At 37.5% G+C, this 17,444-nt stretch overlaps 1 protein-coding gene across 1 annotated transcript in view; it reads right to left on the bottom strand.

Annotated features, from left to right (window-relative positions):
• The window catches only part of pcgf3 (polycomb group ring finger 3), a 73,750-nt gene that overhangs the window by 13,717 nt on the left and 42,589 nt on the right, over positions 1-17,444 (bottom strand). Inside the window, exons 5-7 of the mRNA XM_030146217.1 lie at positions 15,156-15,211; positions 14,732-14,839; positions 4,664-4,752 (exon numbers count right to left, since the gene is read on the bottom strand). Coding sequence (XP_030002077.1) covers positions 4,664-4,752; positions 14,732-14,839; positions 15,156-15,211 — 253 coding nt within the window. The remainder of the gene's footprint in view (positions 1-4,663; positions 4,753-14,731; positions 14,840-15,155; positions 15,212-17,444) is intronic.

The following is a 17,444-nucleotide window of genomic DNA, read 5'->3' as shown; positions in this document are numbered from 1 at the left end:
GCTCATTATTTTGAACTGTAAATGCATGCGGAGACCTGCGGCGATGTTACGGTTCATGTTGTTTTTGTGAAATCTTGTCTTTGTACCGAGTTTTGTATGGAAGAAAAAGGCCCGACTCTGTGGGAGTATTGAGTTAGACCACTGTTAAATCAGGCTTCCAGTATTCAACATTTGATTAATAATTTAGAGCAAAGCACTGTTCTCCAATTTCTCCAAAGCGAGACCTTTTATGCCCAAAATAGCAGTAGTTTATTAAATTTACATGATCTTTTGTTCACCACCCTCTGAGGTCTGATCAAAATTTGATAACAGCCTGAAGGTGAACAATGTTCTCATATATGTGAAAATATTAAACCTCCAAACACTTAATGTCTACATGTACTGCTGATACTGTGGGTTTCTCTGATTAGCCGTGCTTTCTTTTGCCGCGGTTTGATTCGTTTTCGACTGCTTTCATTAGCCGTCGCTGCACTGCTTCACACCCCAAGGTTATGCTCGGAAAGGTCGTCCAGAAGACAGCGGGGAAGTCTTCTGGAGGTCGGCCATGCGTGCCTGCTCGCCTGCCGCTTCTTACATTTGAGTGGCTTTTATATCTTCAGCGACACCGTGACGGGAGACAGTTCTCGTGCAATTGGTCTCTCATTTTCATTCACCCCACATCCTATCATTCATCTGGACATTTTCTTTCTCTGACTTTTCTTTCTCTTGTTACACATCGCGAGGTCCCGCTTGAAAAGAGTCATTTAGTTTAGCATTTTCTCTTCTTGATGTGGTACACATTTCTTCTGGTTTCGTATTATAAGAGTTGGTATTCTCTCCGCACACTGCAGAGGCTTCTACATGAGCCTGCCACAAATATTACATCATCTATAGATTACAATGCATAATTGCACTTTTTTTTTTTTTTACATATCTGTGAAATAAATTACAGGCTTCTATTTATTAGATTACCTTTACACCATCATCCATTTCAGTTTTGCTTAAGTACTAGAATAATTTCAAGTCACCAGTTTAAAAAAAAAAAAAAAAAAAAAAAGACACCAAGAGAATAGTTATATTTCATCACTATTTCCACATCATTTCCCACCATTTGAGGTTTGACTGGTGTCCTTTTGATGTCATCATCTTATTGCACCCCTTTCCTTCTTTTGCTATTGCTCAATGGCATCCGAGTGGAGAATTAATACTGCCACCTGTTTATCCCCCCACTACCACATTTCGATGAGCAGCTATTGATGTTAAAAAAAAGGTATAATACTGAAGATTCACATGTGCTTATGTGTCTGAAATTTGTGTTTGAGTCCGTTTTACGTTGGGACCTGGTTGTTAGTTGAAATTAAGTCCTTTCGCATATACAGCTGTGGAAAAAATTATTAGACCATCAAAAGTCATCAAAAACAACAGTTATGCAATCAAGTACTAACTCCTGTGTGTATCATGTGACTAAAACAGACAGAAAAGAAAACATGGAATGCCTAAAAGCACTGTTTTTGTCAGTACAATGCCATAGATATTGATGAAAGAACTGAAGTGATTTTGGTTATTATCAAGAAAACCATGGAAAATGGCTAGATATCAGCTCTGAAATTACACTTTTATGAGCCATTTTTGTTGTTATCATTATATTTGTCCAAACAAATGTACCTTTAGTTGTACCAGGCAATAGAATGAATAAGAAATTGAAGAAAACAAAGGTGGTCTAATGATCTTTTCCACGACTGTAGAAGAGTCAAAACATATGATTAGCGCATAAATGTGGTTTGTCGTCAATAAACAACCAGCTCCCACCACAAACTTCACATAAACACACAGGTACATTCTAATCTAAGCTAAAGGTAGCTTTTGTGCACCGTTACCGCTGTACAAGAGCAGAGGAACTGAGTTGAAGAGAAGAGTGAGTGCTAGAATTTGGAAAACTTGACAAGTCTTCTATATACAACAGGAGTTAAATTAAGACCCCAACATAAACTTCACCTAAACACACGTCTGCAAGCATCCATACTGAAACTTTAATGTCAGACTGAGATCTGTTTTGGCTGTACTATTCAGTTTATTAGTCATTAGTTGTACCCTGTCTGAGTTATTTGTTTATACATTTCAATAATAGACATTGGATATTTAAGCTACATCTTACCTGCCCTTTGCATTTTTTGTTTACCTAAAAGGCCTACAGAGGTGTAATTTTTACGTTTTATATTCCAGCATCCAGTGCCAATAGATAGCTCTTCCACTTAATCAGACTTATGTGCGACTGTTTGGCTTGTGCTATAATAGTGGCGTAAAATAAACAGAAAATGAAGCAATTAAAATCGATAATGATTTATATGTGTGACCAGAAACTGTTAATTAAAATTACACCATCTGGACACTCCGATTTCCATGGTAGTTACTAAAATGGCTTAAAATAATTGTTTAAATCTCTTACTTGCAAAATGTAATAAAGCAGACAAACTCCAACAAATTTGCCAATACCGTCATGTTTCCTGTAGTTCCAAGACCTGATTTAGTTAAACCAGTTAATTTGTGACGGAAAAACAAATGCATCTTAACACAGAGAGTGAACACTGCAGACTTGCACTGCAGGCTAAAAAACAAATAGTAGTTTTCCACTTCTTTAATCTGACCTTTAACGGGGTGTTGACAAAACCATTCTGCATCTGTAAACTCATTTCTATTTTTTTCTTGAATTTCTCTCAAAAATCTCATTTATAATCAGTCTTCCTCTGTGCTTTCCCTTCATTCCCGCCCTCTATGACATTTGACATTACTGTATTCAGCTCACAGTCTGCGGCATTAGTGATTCTGAACACATCCCGCGCCGCTGCTGAATAACCAAAAGGGCACGATCTTCGCCCTCATCGGGGCAGCCTGCCTTTTCCTGCATGACAGCAAAGAACTGGCTGATCCAATACGACCGTCTTGTTTCGAAAAATCTACCTCGTGTGTTGTTTCTTAAAAAAAAAAAACTTTATATGTTGTAAGAGTAATTTTCTCTACATTTGTTGAAGCGTTACAGTGCAGGGAGGGCACACCGTTTTTGCGATAGCATCTGTCCAGCACAACAAAAACTCAGCTCTCTGCATTATTAATGTCATTTTGCTGTGCTTCAGAGTGCACTAGAATACAAATGAAAATCGGGAAAAACCTATTTCCATTTTAAATGCATTCATTGGATGGCAGTTGTGTGGTGTCTGTGGTGTTGCGGCGGCTTGATTTGTAAAGATCCATTTAGTGACGGACAAAAGAAACTAGTAATTGTCGAGCAGCCTGGTAAATCACACGGGGGCACGTTTATTAAAAGCAATAATTGATGTGCAGGCTTTTAAAGCTATTGTACCAATGATTATCACCAGCATTAGTTTTCCCTTTGTGTTTTTACCCCGGACAGACCACTGTGTACCACATAATTATTTTACCCAATTTGCTTCTCCTAATCTTTGCTAAAACACAAACCAATGCGCACTGCCTCATAAAGTTCCGATTTGAAAACTAAATATCATCTTAAACCCAATTTAGACAAAAGATTCACAGTGAAAACGTGCAATTTGTCGATAAATGTCACTCAGCAGCTTCTTAAATCCTGCCAGTTTACACCAATGCAATCAAAATGAGACAGTGTATAGTTTCCATAGCAATAATTCTGTGTTTCTATTAAAAAAAGAACAGGGTTTGGAGCTTCTTGGAGTATGAGTTTGCCTGGGTAGTACAGATGAAAGAGTGAAGAACTGGTTGAGAATTTTCTCCCCTCTATTCCCAGAGTGGTTTTGTCTTTTAGAGCAGTCTGTGTCATCTCATACCCACATAGGCAGAGAAAACTACGGAGACAGATTTCAACAGGGGAACAGGAGAATGCCGTGCGTCATAGTGAGCTATAGCCCATAAATACTGAGTAAAACGCACTATATATCACCGCAGTCTAAAACTAGCTACTGTCACTTATCAAGCCGAGTCGCAGCAGCCGGTCCAGACTGGCAGGTTCACACTGTGGCGACGTCTGCCTGTGACATCATCAACTGGTTTCACAGATCTTTGTTCTGAACGGGGCTTTAACCCTTTCATGCACAGTGGTCACTCCAGTGGACAGTTATTCTACAGCTGTTCTCTTGTATATTCATGGTTTTGTTGTTTTACTTGCATATCAACCAACACAGTGGATACTTATGCACCATCCCATAATATAATGCAATTCATACCGTGACTGTAACATTCCTGTTCTTGATAAACCTGATCTCCAGCAACATATTTGAGTGTAAATCAATTGCTAATTGTTATTGGACTGTAATTAACAGTTTGTTTGTTTTTTAAGTTGTTGTGTTTTGTTGTTTTTTGCATATTATTTGAGTGAGTAATAACTACTATTATAGTATGTTAAAATGTGAGAAAAATCAGATTAACAACATTAAAAAAACATTTATTTCATCGTTTTCACACAGTATGACAGTAAATGCATGTTTTTTTTTGCTTCAAAAATTAAACACATAGTGTCCAGCTGAGTGGACATTTTTGCAACTCCATGAAAAATAGATTCATAAAAAACAAAAATTTCAATCACATTATTTTTTTCATGCCTAAAGAAGAATAAAAACACTCAGGAAAAAAATCTAGATTAAGGTTCTCATAATTCATGCATGAAAGGGTTAAAATAAGTCCTAGGGCTGTTTACCTGTTCGTCACTACGGTGATAGTCATTATCTTCTTCTGGCTTCTCCTCTCCTGCCTCCTTATTGGCTGTGTCCTCTGATTTTGTGTCACCTGTTGAGGAAACAAAAATGTCCGGACTTAAAATGTGTTGCTTCTCTGGATTGTGTCGAGCAACAAGTTTAAACCCGCAAGCAAAAGGCAAAGACAGAAAAACGAGAAATAAACATGTAGTTAATGGGCCGCACACTGTCTAACATTTACATTTTGTCTGTTTCACTCTTTATGCTCATTAACTCATGTCTGTGCTGGGTGACACTGTTGAAAAGACTTGTCTGATGCCCAGGAAACAGTCACTCTCATCCCGCCGTGGTAGTTAAACAGCCTGTGCCTGCTGGAGCATAAGAACACCTCCTGCAGAGGTCCATTTATATAAGCCAATTAAATGTCAGAGGGTGTCAAAAAATCCTTGATTCGACTTATCCACCATCTGGGTTCATCTAATGTAAAAAACTTTGTAAGACAAGAAGAATCCGCTGTTACCACTTGTGAGGTTCCAACAAGTTGCAGCTTACATCAATGTCAGTCTAAATTCATGTAAATAGGGCTGCTCGATTATAGGAAAAAAAAATAATCACGATTATTTTAGCAATAATTGAAATCACGATTATTAAAAACGATTATTTTTTAACCTTACAGTTGTTTATTTTTTTCTTGCAAAACAATGTAAAATATACTCTTTAAACATAAATAAAGCTTTTAACCACTAAAACAAAGTATGTTCACTTTTGTACAAAACAAAATTTTTGAATGCAAATAAGTGTACTGTAAATTCAAGTATGTTTCCTTTAGTAAATAAGTAGTGCACTGGAATTAAACTGCTATAGACTTGCCATAGAACTGTAGCAATAAAAAAAAAAAAAACTCACGTAAAGTGCAAATTATAAATTCAAGTATGTTCAATGTAGTATGAAACATAGTAAATTCAGTGGCGTGCCGTGAGGTTTCAGTTCAGGCCTTCTGTATACATCAGCCACCTAAAATACGCACGTTAGGGTTATACGGGTTAGGGTTAGGTTAATACGGGAGTTGCAGCGTAAAGAGATTCGGAGACTGAAGATTGCATTGCGGACGAAGTTGTTTTTATGTGTTTTAGTTTTTCATAAGATTATGATAACGGTGGCGGTGGTTAAACTTTAGATGGTTACAAAGGTTTGTTGTGTTAGCGGTCGGTGCGGACACAACTACGAAACACTTTTTGCACGTGATGTGTTTTTGCTCTTCGTCTTCTTCATCAAACCCAAAGTGATTCCATACAATTGAATCTGACTTGCCTTTTTTGTTTACCAAGCACTTCTGCTGTGATTCTCCTGCCATTTGTCCAGACCGCTAGGTACAACTTTCCTCTTGGGGTGGACCTGCCGGCTAGCTGGCAGCAGTAGTTTAGGGGGGCGGGGCAGAGCAGCTCATGGTAGTTTGCGTGCGCGTGAATTACAACGACTCAAAATTAATAATAGTTTTTTGTCGATTACATAATTTTTGTAATCGTTGCGTGTAATAATCGAAATCGTAATTGAATTTCGATTAATTGCACAGCCCTACATGTAAATGTAAAACACTTGATTATGTTCATATTCATGATCAAATAGTTGCTTATTGGCATCATATTAGTAGCATACCGACTATGAGTCATTATCAGTCACTTAAAAATGATGTGAATCTTCAGTGGTGTCAGGATTTGATTAAAACTACAAGTCATGTATCAACAATTCCCAAAATACTGCATCTTCAAAAACCACATAGCTTCTTTATCATAAATTAATCTTTTTTTTTTTTGTTTTTTTGTTTTTGAGGAATTGCTTTCAAAATGTGTTTAATTCCACCACCAGTATCTGTGTGACCCACCTCAGTATGCAAATATTACAAAACTAGATAGGAAATACTTCATTACACGTGGAGGTACTGGCTGAGTAGCAGAATATGGGATAAGTAAGATAAAGCCTGCTTTATAATGAACATTTCAGTGCCAAATGCTGCCAACAGGCTAATACAAGGTGGGTGAAGAGTAACTAGGCATTAGAAATTGCTTATAGAATTGTTAGTATCACTGAAGTCATAACGAAAACATTTTTTACACAGACAACACTAATGGGGAGTTCTTATTTTACGGATTCAGGAGGTTCTCACTGATTACCCAGATGACGTCCTTCAAAAGGTTGTTCATTCCATCCCTGGCCATTTGAGGAAACTGGTCGGCCCCACAGGTGCTTACGTTGAAATATGAAGATTTACTTTCATATTCTCATATAATAAAGAACATGTATCATCTGTTTCAATAAACTTGTCATAGGAATATGGATATTATTCCCAATTTTTAATGCTTTATTTTTCACCCACCCTAGAGATCATTGTTACGTCGTCAACATTGATATGAAGTGTTACCCGGACATGTAATTACAAAATTAAATTAATTTTCTACAGCTTTTCAAGGTGCCCAAAGCGCTTTACATTATTGATTCATTATTCATTCACACTCTGGTGGCAATACGCACTAAATGGCCCCTCTGACCACAACAGAACATTCATACACCAGTGTGAGTAACACTGCAGGTAAGGTGGGTGAAGTGTTTTGCCCAAAGACACAACAGCACATAACTAAGGCAGAGCGGGATTCAAACCGCCAACCCTTCAGTTGCTGGACAACCTGCTCAACCTCCTGAACCATGGCTGCCTCAATGTAGTGAAAACTCGGACGGGATTTACTAAAAAAGTGCATGTGTTGGTGAAATGGGAATCTGTCATGTACTGTATGACTCCAGTGAATTATTTCCTGTGAGAAATACAGCATATATGTTTTATTTACAACAGGAGTATGGTGTTGATAGAGTCATCACCTCATGTTATCCCACTGAGGTGACATTTTTCATAAATAACGTATGAATTCTTGAGTAAGAACCAAAAACACGACTATGATCCGATTTATCTTTTACCTAAAGTGAGCATTTTTACTAGATTTGAAGAAGAACTGTCTCAAAGGTCTACAGAGACACCATATCCATGAGATGGGATAGCAGGATAGACAACGTGACATCATATCACTTCCGTTTGTGGCCACTTACGCTACATGAGGCCAGGTTTCAGCTTCATATCTATTCAGAGTTCGTCTGGTTTTTTGTCATTTGTGTCTTTCTCAGAAAACTCAGGAGGTTTTAGAAACAGCAGCAATCTTTGGCAGGTGAACATAAGGTAGGAAGAAAAGCAGACTTGTCACACACTGCACAACTGAAGGTAGTGTGTTCAGAGTAGAATGGTAGGGAACTGTTTAATAAGACTCTACACAGCGCTTTGGTTTGGAGCTGTGCTGAACTCTGACTCAACTGTATTAAGAGTTTACACCAAGGGCTTATGGTGAGGGGAGTTAACTGAGGGAAAAGAATCTGGAGAGTTTAAGAGTTATGATCCAAAACAACAGTGTGAATTTACTGTATAGCATTAATATTGTAAAAAAAAAACACATATTCCACTTTTAAAATTCCAAATAACAGTGTAAAGAGTATGTCATCATATGTATAAAATCTGAGAAGAATCAATTCTAGCATTTGAATAACACTACTTAGGCTACGTTCAGGCTGCAGGCAAATGTGGCCCAAATCCGATTTTTTTGCCCATATGTGACCTGTATCCGATCTGTTAAAGACAGTCTGAACAGCACAAGTCCGATTTTCTCAATTCTGACCCAGACCACTTTTATATGTGGTCCTAAATCCGATATGTATCTGACATTCTGCAATGCAGCTTAAGTCTAAATGGCCAGGTCGCATTTATCTGACCTTTAATTCATTGAAATGCGACAAATGTCACAATTCTGCATCCCAAACACTGTACGTGCCGGTGTGGTCACATATTACTTCAGGACCTCTTTTGCGCATGCGGGTCACTTCAGGGTTGCATTCAGTTCATACTGAAAACTGATAGAAGTCGCATTTAATGTGTAATATGAATGAGCGCACACACACACACACACACACACACACACAAATAAAAAAGAAAAAAATCGGATTTCAACAAAAATCCAAATTGTGCATTAAGACCTGCTGTCGGAACGTAGCCTTAGTTAAAATAAGCAACCGAGTTAACATTTGGTTTGTTAAAAACATTCAGGTTTTTAAGGTAAACAAATTGATTAAAAAATTAAAATTGCTTGTTTAATTATTTAGTTTTCTTATAGCATATTGCAGGTGAGTTGCAACTGAAAAAAAAAACCCTGTAATCTGAAGCTAGAGCATAAATTGACTGAAAAATCATGTCCAAAATCATATGCATTTTCTGTACAGAGCCCAAAGAATTCATTCAAATTTTCCAAAATAACATTGCTTCGTGTTTTGGCTTTCAGTAATCAAACTTTAATTAAGCAGTGCTTTTTCATCAATGTAGATGGATCAGAGAATACAATGTTACTAACAGCCATGGGTCTGGGGGGAAAATAAAGCTATATCAACTCTTCTGCCAATTAAAAGATAATGACTTAGATATAAATATTCAGGATATAATGAAATCTGGCCTCTGACGTCTTCAAATTGTTTATTTTGCCAAACCAATAGCCCTAAAACCAAACATTTTCACAAGATATAAAATAGAAGAGAAGTGAATCCACCCAATAAAGAAGCTAAAACTGCATGGGGAATACTTGATGCAACTCAAGTTAATAAAAGACATTTTTCATACCATCTTGTCTAAAGACGCTGATCTTTAACTAAATGAGGGACTTCTAATGGTACTTGGCTGGACTACTATTTATATTCAATATTTATGCTTTCTACAGAATATATTTCTATCCTATGTTATTTAGACTATATTGTTATTATTGCATTTTTAGCTTTTTATTACACTGTCGTATCTGCATTTTGTTTTTAAATTGTTTGTCAACTGTTTTATGTACTAATGTCCTGTTTTTATATTCTGTATTTACCGTTGTGCAATCATGCGACTGTACACTGTCCCCGTCACATGAACAATAAAGTAAAGTTTACATCTCATCTTCAAATTACACTACATAAGAACAGAATCCTGCTTTCTTTCTGCAGAGAATCAGCACAAGATTCCTGCTTTAACCATCCAAACAGTGCAACACAGACACATAACCAACTTTTAAACCCCTCCGGTGAAAAGCTCCGACAAAGTTGTCTAGGACAGGTGTGAGAATAAATTTCTTTATGGATTTGCTGGTTGGTCATGATATTAAAGCATTATTGGATTTTCAGATATGAAACTTTGTTATCAAAGTCAAAATTGCAGCTCAGTGACAAAAATTGGTGCACAGATAGCTATTGCTTTTGTGTAACCTTTAAAAACCAAGACGCTGTATTTCTTTTATGGATTCAGGGGATGAAGTAACATGATGTGTGTGGGCAGCGTACGCCTGTGTGATTGTGGATAGGATTGCGTTTACCCCTGTGTGACCATTTTCTGTTTGCGCTGCCTGTCAGCAATTCCACAGAGAATTAACGGGAGGGGTCTGGGCTTGCTCTGTTGTCCCTGCAGTGATTGTCTCCAGAGTCGACCTTGCTGATTGCTTATCAAGAGGAACATGCTCTTATTGTCGAGCCTCGCCTTCTAACAGCCTCAGAGTTTCTCAGTGACTCCATGAATATCTAGTTTGTGTTTCATGTTGCATCATCCCTACTGGGAGGACTGAGGTCTGTCTTAAAATACGGTAAAGATAAACATTTACTGGAAGATGCATACATTTACATAATATCTTATGTACAGTCAAAACATAACGGTCTGAACAATGATGTTGCCATGTGAGGCTGTATTGGGAGTAAGGCGGAGTAAATTATCTGTTTGTGTGTGGGAGTTAAAGAGAAAAGTGCACTCAGCAGACCCATCATGGCTCCATGTCCCCCCTTTTACTGCGTTAAGTGCTCAGGAAATCAGACGATTTGGAGGGATCGGTCTGTTGTTGTTTGTGGCAGCCAGGCTTTTGTATAGATGGTGTCAATTAATGCTTAGAGGAAATTTTACAGTATGTATTGAAGAAAATGAACAGTTTTGAATAATGTACCACATTCCACAGAAAAAAAACTTTAAATGCATTATGATTCTGCATATTTATTATTTCTGTACAACGGTGATGTCCCTATCTGTGTTCTACAACTTGCCTCTCTACTCATGAAGAATATTGTTTTACTAATGTACAGTATCTTTATGCTGTATGTCTATAATGTTAACTACAGATACACTATTTCCTGCTTCAGCCAAAAGAAGAAAAGCTGCACCTTGGAGTAATTTTATATCTTTGTCATCACCATGTTATGCCTTCAATGTGTTGCATGTCGACATGGTATCAAACATTTTTTCCATTTTCTGTATTAAAGCTGAAATACCAGTATCATACTAGTGTTAAGATATTACTGCAGCATCCCTCCATGTCATGCGAGTCTGTATTTTGAGTATTAAACATAAGAAACACTGCAAACTCCAAAAATAGGACCAAGGGTCCTGTAGTCCAACAGCATGTTTAAAGATATTAATTGACTTTCGTTTGACCTTTCAGGGTCACTCAAGGTTAAAAGTCATGGCACTAAATGAAAGCCCATATGTGACTTCCTATCTATTGCCAATAGTAATTATATCAATATCTTCAACTGTTCAAGTTATAGCACTTTGAAATTTGCCCCATTATAAACCAATAGGGATTTGTAAAATTTCAAAAATTCATAAAAATTTCAAAAATGTATATTTCTGAATTCTTTGAACAAACTTGGTAGACCTTCCCCCAAAGATATTCCACAACAAATAAAGTCATTCTGACTGACGGTTTTGGAGAAGAAGATTCTTGAAAAATTGTTTAAGGACAGACGCCAGCTGATACCAGTAGTCCACTGGACCTTTTGGGCTGTTGGACTAGAAAAGGTGGTGCTCAAAACTTTGTAGTTCTGCAGACATGGACCCTGAACTGAGACCAAAAATGAAGCAACAACCACACTAGCTCGATTCACATGGCACACTCATCATAAGAGGACCTGCAGTTGGACATGATTAAATTGCATTTAGAGTGACCATATCTGAACAGATTTCACTTCCTGCGGTGATGACTGGAAAGAGTACATAGAGCCATCCACTTCAGATGGGATTACCAAAGATACATGTTAAGAGTAAATGTGAACAAGGCCTAATGTAACTGGGGGGATTAATAAAGATGCTGTCACACTTTGGACAAAGTCTGCAAAACCCCTTCTTCCATCCCAGCATGCACCTGTTGGCTATTACCCGATAACAATGTATCCATTCGAAATACAACAGGTGGGGAAACGGCACCTTCTGTAAGCTGCTAGTAATGTTAGCGTGTGTGTAGTTTTTAATGTGTGGCTCCTTTCAGGAAGGATTTCAGGATGAGCTGCATCTTCCTGTGTCGTTAACCTCAGTCAGAGGTAGAATTACACAAACCAGTTGATTAAACAGGGCCATCAAGAACAGCTCCTGTTCCAAATCCATCACCTGTAGTTAAGTTTGCACATTGATCTGATTTACAGAGTGATTTTGGTTTACTTTATGCACGCAGCTTCCACTTTGAGGAAAGAGTTAACTCCAGCTAAAAAAACAAACAGCAAACTGACTGAAGCTCTGCAGTGGGTTTTACAGGGAAACTGAACTGGATGCTGGATACCACATTTCCAACAATGATGTGAGTAAAACGAATAGATATTTTCAGCTCACTCGCACTGAGAATTTTGCCTTCTCAACTCATTACAGAGAATTTGAGGCGGACCAGTAAACAAACATTTTACACTTAAGTTGTAGGGCAACTTGAACATTTTACCAGCCTGCCGATCTGCTGCCTCGAGTCTGGATTAAACACTGGCCCAAGAGTAAACACACTAACAGTTTCTACTTCAGTGGAGTCCTATAAACGCAGCTCCAAATCACATGCAACCATTTGATCATCTTCCCCTGTTTTAATATGTCAAATGCCAAAAAATACCCATTGTTTCCCAAGGACAGAAGAAATATCTGTTTGTGTTTTAGCATAGTGGAAGGAAATGATGCATGAGTCCCCCAGCTTCTATTTCTGTTGGCATCTGTGTAAATGATCCGTAAAGTGTGTTTGTGTGTTTTTACGTGTGTGTGCTGCAGCTAAACCTGACTTCGAGCGGTGAAGCACAGGAAGCTGGAGAATAGTTCCACTTCCATTTGAGCCTTAATTACCAAAATCAGAGAGGGGGGGATTAAGCGAGCGATTAGGCCTGCCAGCATGACAGCCCTCTGGGTGCACGTTTTAAACCATCCCTCAGAGGCGAGCTGGTTCACAAAATCCGTTGTGCACAACAACTGGGCATGGGACTCATTCTGATTGGCTAAATTGCCTTCATCTCTAAAGCTTAATGGCTTCCGCTGTTATTTGTGGCCGCGCTGCTAATGTTAGTCATTAAGGGTTAAGACCACCATTCTTCATCTGGTAGAGTGAGAGGAGCAAGACACTGATGCTGTCAAAGTGAATGACATTCTGGAAATGCATACTGGATAGTTCAGAATAACAGAACATATTTGACTTCAGCCAAACTCTGAAATTAGTGCTCAAGTAGAAAAACTCTCTGGTTTATAGATATGTCATTAATCTATGGAATCTGTGGAATATTTATCCCATAAAGACCCAAACATCCAATGGCAACCAAAATCATTTACTGATATAAAAAATTAAATCACTGTTGATCCATTAATCCTATCAATCCATGTAAATAATTGGTGTAAAATACAGTTTGTCATCTTTTCATGGTCATCAGATATGACCCATTTGGATGTTCAGAGGCTCTGTATTGAACGTGGAAACACCGTCATCTTCTACAACATTGATTCATCAGTAAAACCCATGGAGTTGAATCAGTGACAGTGGATGGAGACACTTGGTTTATGTTCAGTTATTCAAAAGTCACTTTTTCTTTAGGTTTCTCTATATTTGATATAATTATCCTCAACTATAATTTAAGCTTTTATGAACATCTACATGATCGGTAAATTAAATGTAGGAAAATACCATATTTTCACTGAGAAATAAAACAAAACACAAAATACAGAAGATAATATTACAATAAATGGTGATAAATCACTTAAGGATGGTTAAATATATTAAAAAAATCATTTGGGAACAGCCACAAAAGTAACACTGGGTTCTTATGGGTTAAACTTCTCTTCATCCAGAGAAGTTGTTTATGGTACGATTAAATGTGTTTATTTTTTAACATATATTTATTCATTTTTACAAAAAACACCATAAAATAGTACCTCCCTTCTCCAAAAAGGGGGAAGAACGTATGAAATAATGTATCATATAAAAGAAAAAAGTCTATGTAATGATGAAAACAGCAAGGTCAGTCACCTTATTGAAGAAATGTTAACACAGGGTCCCATATCTGGTCAAACACGCTGCCTCTATCATCATTATAATACCTTAGTCTTTCCAGATGCAGCGTGTTTGCCAGCTCCCCCAACCAAAGGTCAAATGTGGGCACTGACTCCTTCTTCCACACTCTCAGGATCAACATTTTAGCAATCACCATACCAAACAAAACAAGAACTTTCTCATATTTTTTGGCTGACGGTAAAGCGCTAGAAGCCCCAATAAAGAAAATGAGTGGAACTGGAACCTAGAGCTTCCCAAAAGCCACTGAAAAACTATGAAAAATACTCTTCCAGATTGAATAAAGTTTACTGCATGACCAGAAGGAGTGCATCAACATTAAATGTGTTTTAATAAAAGTTTGTGCCACTGCTTTTAAAGATTTATTTTAGGCATTTTACCAGCGCTACACTACACTGTCTTTGGTTTCCTGTGTGCCTTCTTGCAGGAACAGCAACAGGCTTCAACAAAACCCTGAATCCAATTAATTTTTACGTCATGCCAAAATTGTACTTTAGACATTTTAAGGCCTAAAATTCAGCATTTTAGACTATTCAAGGCCTGCTTAGTGTCATGTGGGGAAAAAAAACCCAATGGGAAAATCTTCATGGCCACTTTTTGTTCCGGAATGTTTGGTTGAGTTGCATTTTGTTAAAAGGCTGAAATAAACAGGAGGATATGCAGGGCTGACTGTACCATTTCGCTGATCTAGATGAGTCTTCATGTTGCAAAGCTCTCCTTTAATGTCCCCAGGCACCTCCATGCCCAGCTTCTGATAGAATTCCCTTTGCTTCTTTATCTCCGCTGTACAAAAATGGACAGAAACAGTGAAAATGAGCGATCGCAGTGTGTTCTGGTCGAGGTCAAAGCTACTATCTGTCTCTTAATAATTCAGTGTTGTGTGAAATTATTGGTACCAAATTGTTTTATCCAGTATTCATTAAAATTAATCAATACAAAAATGTGCTGTTTTGACTCTAATGAAGTTCTGTCTCTCTTTCTGTAGTCAATTAGTCAACTAATTAAGACTGAAATTCAGCACAAAGAGAGGACCCATTGTGATTATATTCTGTACGTTTCATTGAAGTACCGTGGGGGGAAAAAAATAGATGGCACTTACCCTCTTGAAGTCCCGGTACCAATTTGTAGACAATGTCTTGCATTGTTCGGTCATGGCTAAAAAGACAAAAGACAGCGTTATCAACTCTACCAACCAACCTCTACATGCATATGAATATATATCCAAAGATATGAATCACACTGGTAAATGGTTGTCATTATAATGTTCTCCTATTTTCTGCATATTCTTTGCTTAATCTACAAACAACAAAGACAACAAATTCCTTGACAAAGAGCTGGAAGTCTTAAACTGACAGTCTGGAGAAATGTCAAATGTGTTACGACAGACTGAAAAATGCAAATGACAGGGTCCAGTGTGGAGCATACGCCCTGTCAGTTTGAGTGTTAAATGGCCTTTCCTCTGGAAGCAGCGTAGGTGACACAGGTGTACAGCACTGCTCTGGTCTGCCATCCCCATGACGCTGCATTTTGACACCCAGCTGTGGCAGCCGGCTAACGGGGACGACATGGTGAGTTTGTGGAAATGTAATGGAGGGAATGGTGGCGCGTTTTTCTCCCCTGCTGTCCACTGGGAGAATAATGGCATCCGGGGCCAAAGTGAGCTGCCCAAGGCCGGATGCAAAGAGCAGCAAAACACTGACCCCTGCTGGACAGGAGCGATGCCACAGCCAAATTGGCAGAAGAATCTGGTTTTTAAGATCTACTGCTTATACACAGGACAAAATATCTTTATAAAATATTTATTTAAACAAAAGATTCCTATGTGCACTGCTGTGTTCGGTAACCAACACTGGAATTAACAGCATTCATAGTTATTATATGAGCTCAATCAAAGTCGAAATGAGGTCTTTTTTTGTTTGATTGCCCGTCTGGGGATTGTAAAGGTTGTACTTTACTACTTTTGGCTTCATCTTTTAGTTTGACAACTGTAACAGAATTTATTTGTCAATATTAGAAGAGAAGGACTGTAATTTTGTAATGAAATGTCATAAACGTTCGACCTCTGCACCAATATTTGAAGTCTAAATCTGTCTAAGAATGTCTGCTTTATTAATGATAACATCAGCCTGCCCAGGGACTACAGGTGGAAATTAGCAATAGTGCTACAATCTGGCACACTACATTTCTCCTGTTTAAGGTTAATGTATATTGTGCATTGTCCCTGTCTAGATAAATAAATTAAATACAAATATTTCAAATAAAAAATAAAAAAAAAAAAAGCTTTAAGGGTTGGGCACATCATGTGTATGACAAAACACATAAAAACATCATAATGTTCTAAACACTCAATGGCCAGTACACTCAGGAATACACATATCTGTAGAGTAACACTGAAATATAATTTAGTGTGTAATTCTTATGAAAAAGTAGCACAAATAATGAAACATAAGTACACCTAGAGATGTTAATATGTATAGGTTTGTATAAATATGTCTAAACATTTATATAAATATACATTAGATGTTATCATGTCTAATTTGTGCACTGTAAATTATCAAACAATGTTTTAAATGCTAGGACTTAAAGTATTCTGACAAATAATAATGTGATCTTTGGTAAAAAGGGGAAAAAAAGAGATTTTCTTTGTTTATCTAACATTAGCACTCTGACTGATGCTCACGAAGATTTTATGATGGTTTCACTGTCATAACCAGAATAATTTCAAGGATGGGAGTAATAAAGTGGATTAATGCAATCAAAATAGACTGAACAGTACAAGTGGAAGGATATCATGTGTTGTGAGGACACTTACGACAGCAATTTTGAGTTCAATCTCAAACATCAGCTTTGATAAATCTCCTTGATGAGCAAACTATCTAGGCCTTATCTGTCATCTGTTAGCCATTTATTCTCCGAGGGGATGTTTCCCTATCAACTCCAATTTCCCACAAACAATGAGGCAAAAAAAAAACCAAAAAAAAAAAAAAACAGATGCGTGAAAAGCTAATGTGTTTGAAATGGAGCATTTCCTGAAAAACAATGAGTCTGCAGACGGCGTAGTTTAGGCGGTAATGACTAAATTGCTGGTACACATTTGGGTGGTGAATTAATCAGACATTAATGCATGAGCGCACAGAGGAGGCACAGACAACACAGTCCCACAGAGAGGAGGATTCTACCCCCAGAACAATAGGAAGGACCTCAGTGGTAAAAAAGCGAACAAATGTTAAATACATGGTCAAGTTCAGTGATGTAAGTGAACTATATATGCAGCCATGAATAAACAAATAATAATTGAAGCAAGTACAAGGTTTTCCAAATCATTTCTCTAATATTTAAGCTTTATTTATTTAGTGCTAATCATAATACATGATTATCCTAAGGAACA

This window comes from Sphaeramia orbicularis, chromosome 10 (genome assembly GCF_902148855.1).
Source record: "Sphaeramia orbicularis chromosome 10, fSphaOr1.1, whole genome shotgun sequence".
Classification (NCBI taxonomy): Eukaryota; Metazoa; Chordata; class Actinopteri; order Kurtiformes; family Apogonidae; genus Sphaeramia; species Sphaeramia orbicularis.
The sequence above is the reverse complement of the archived record's forward strand: the minus strand, read 5'-3'. Positions and strand labels throughout refer to the sequence as shown.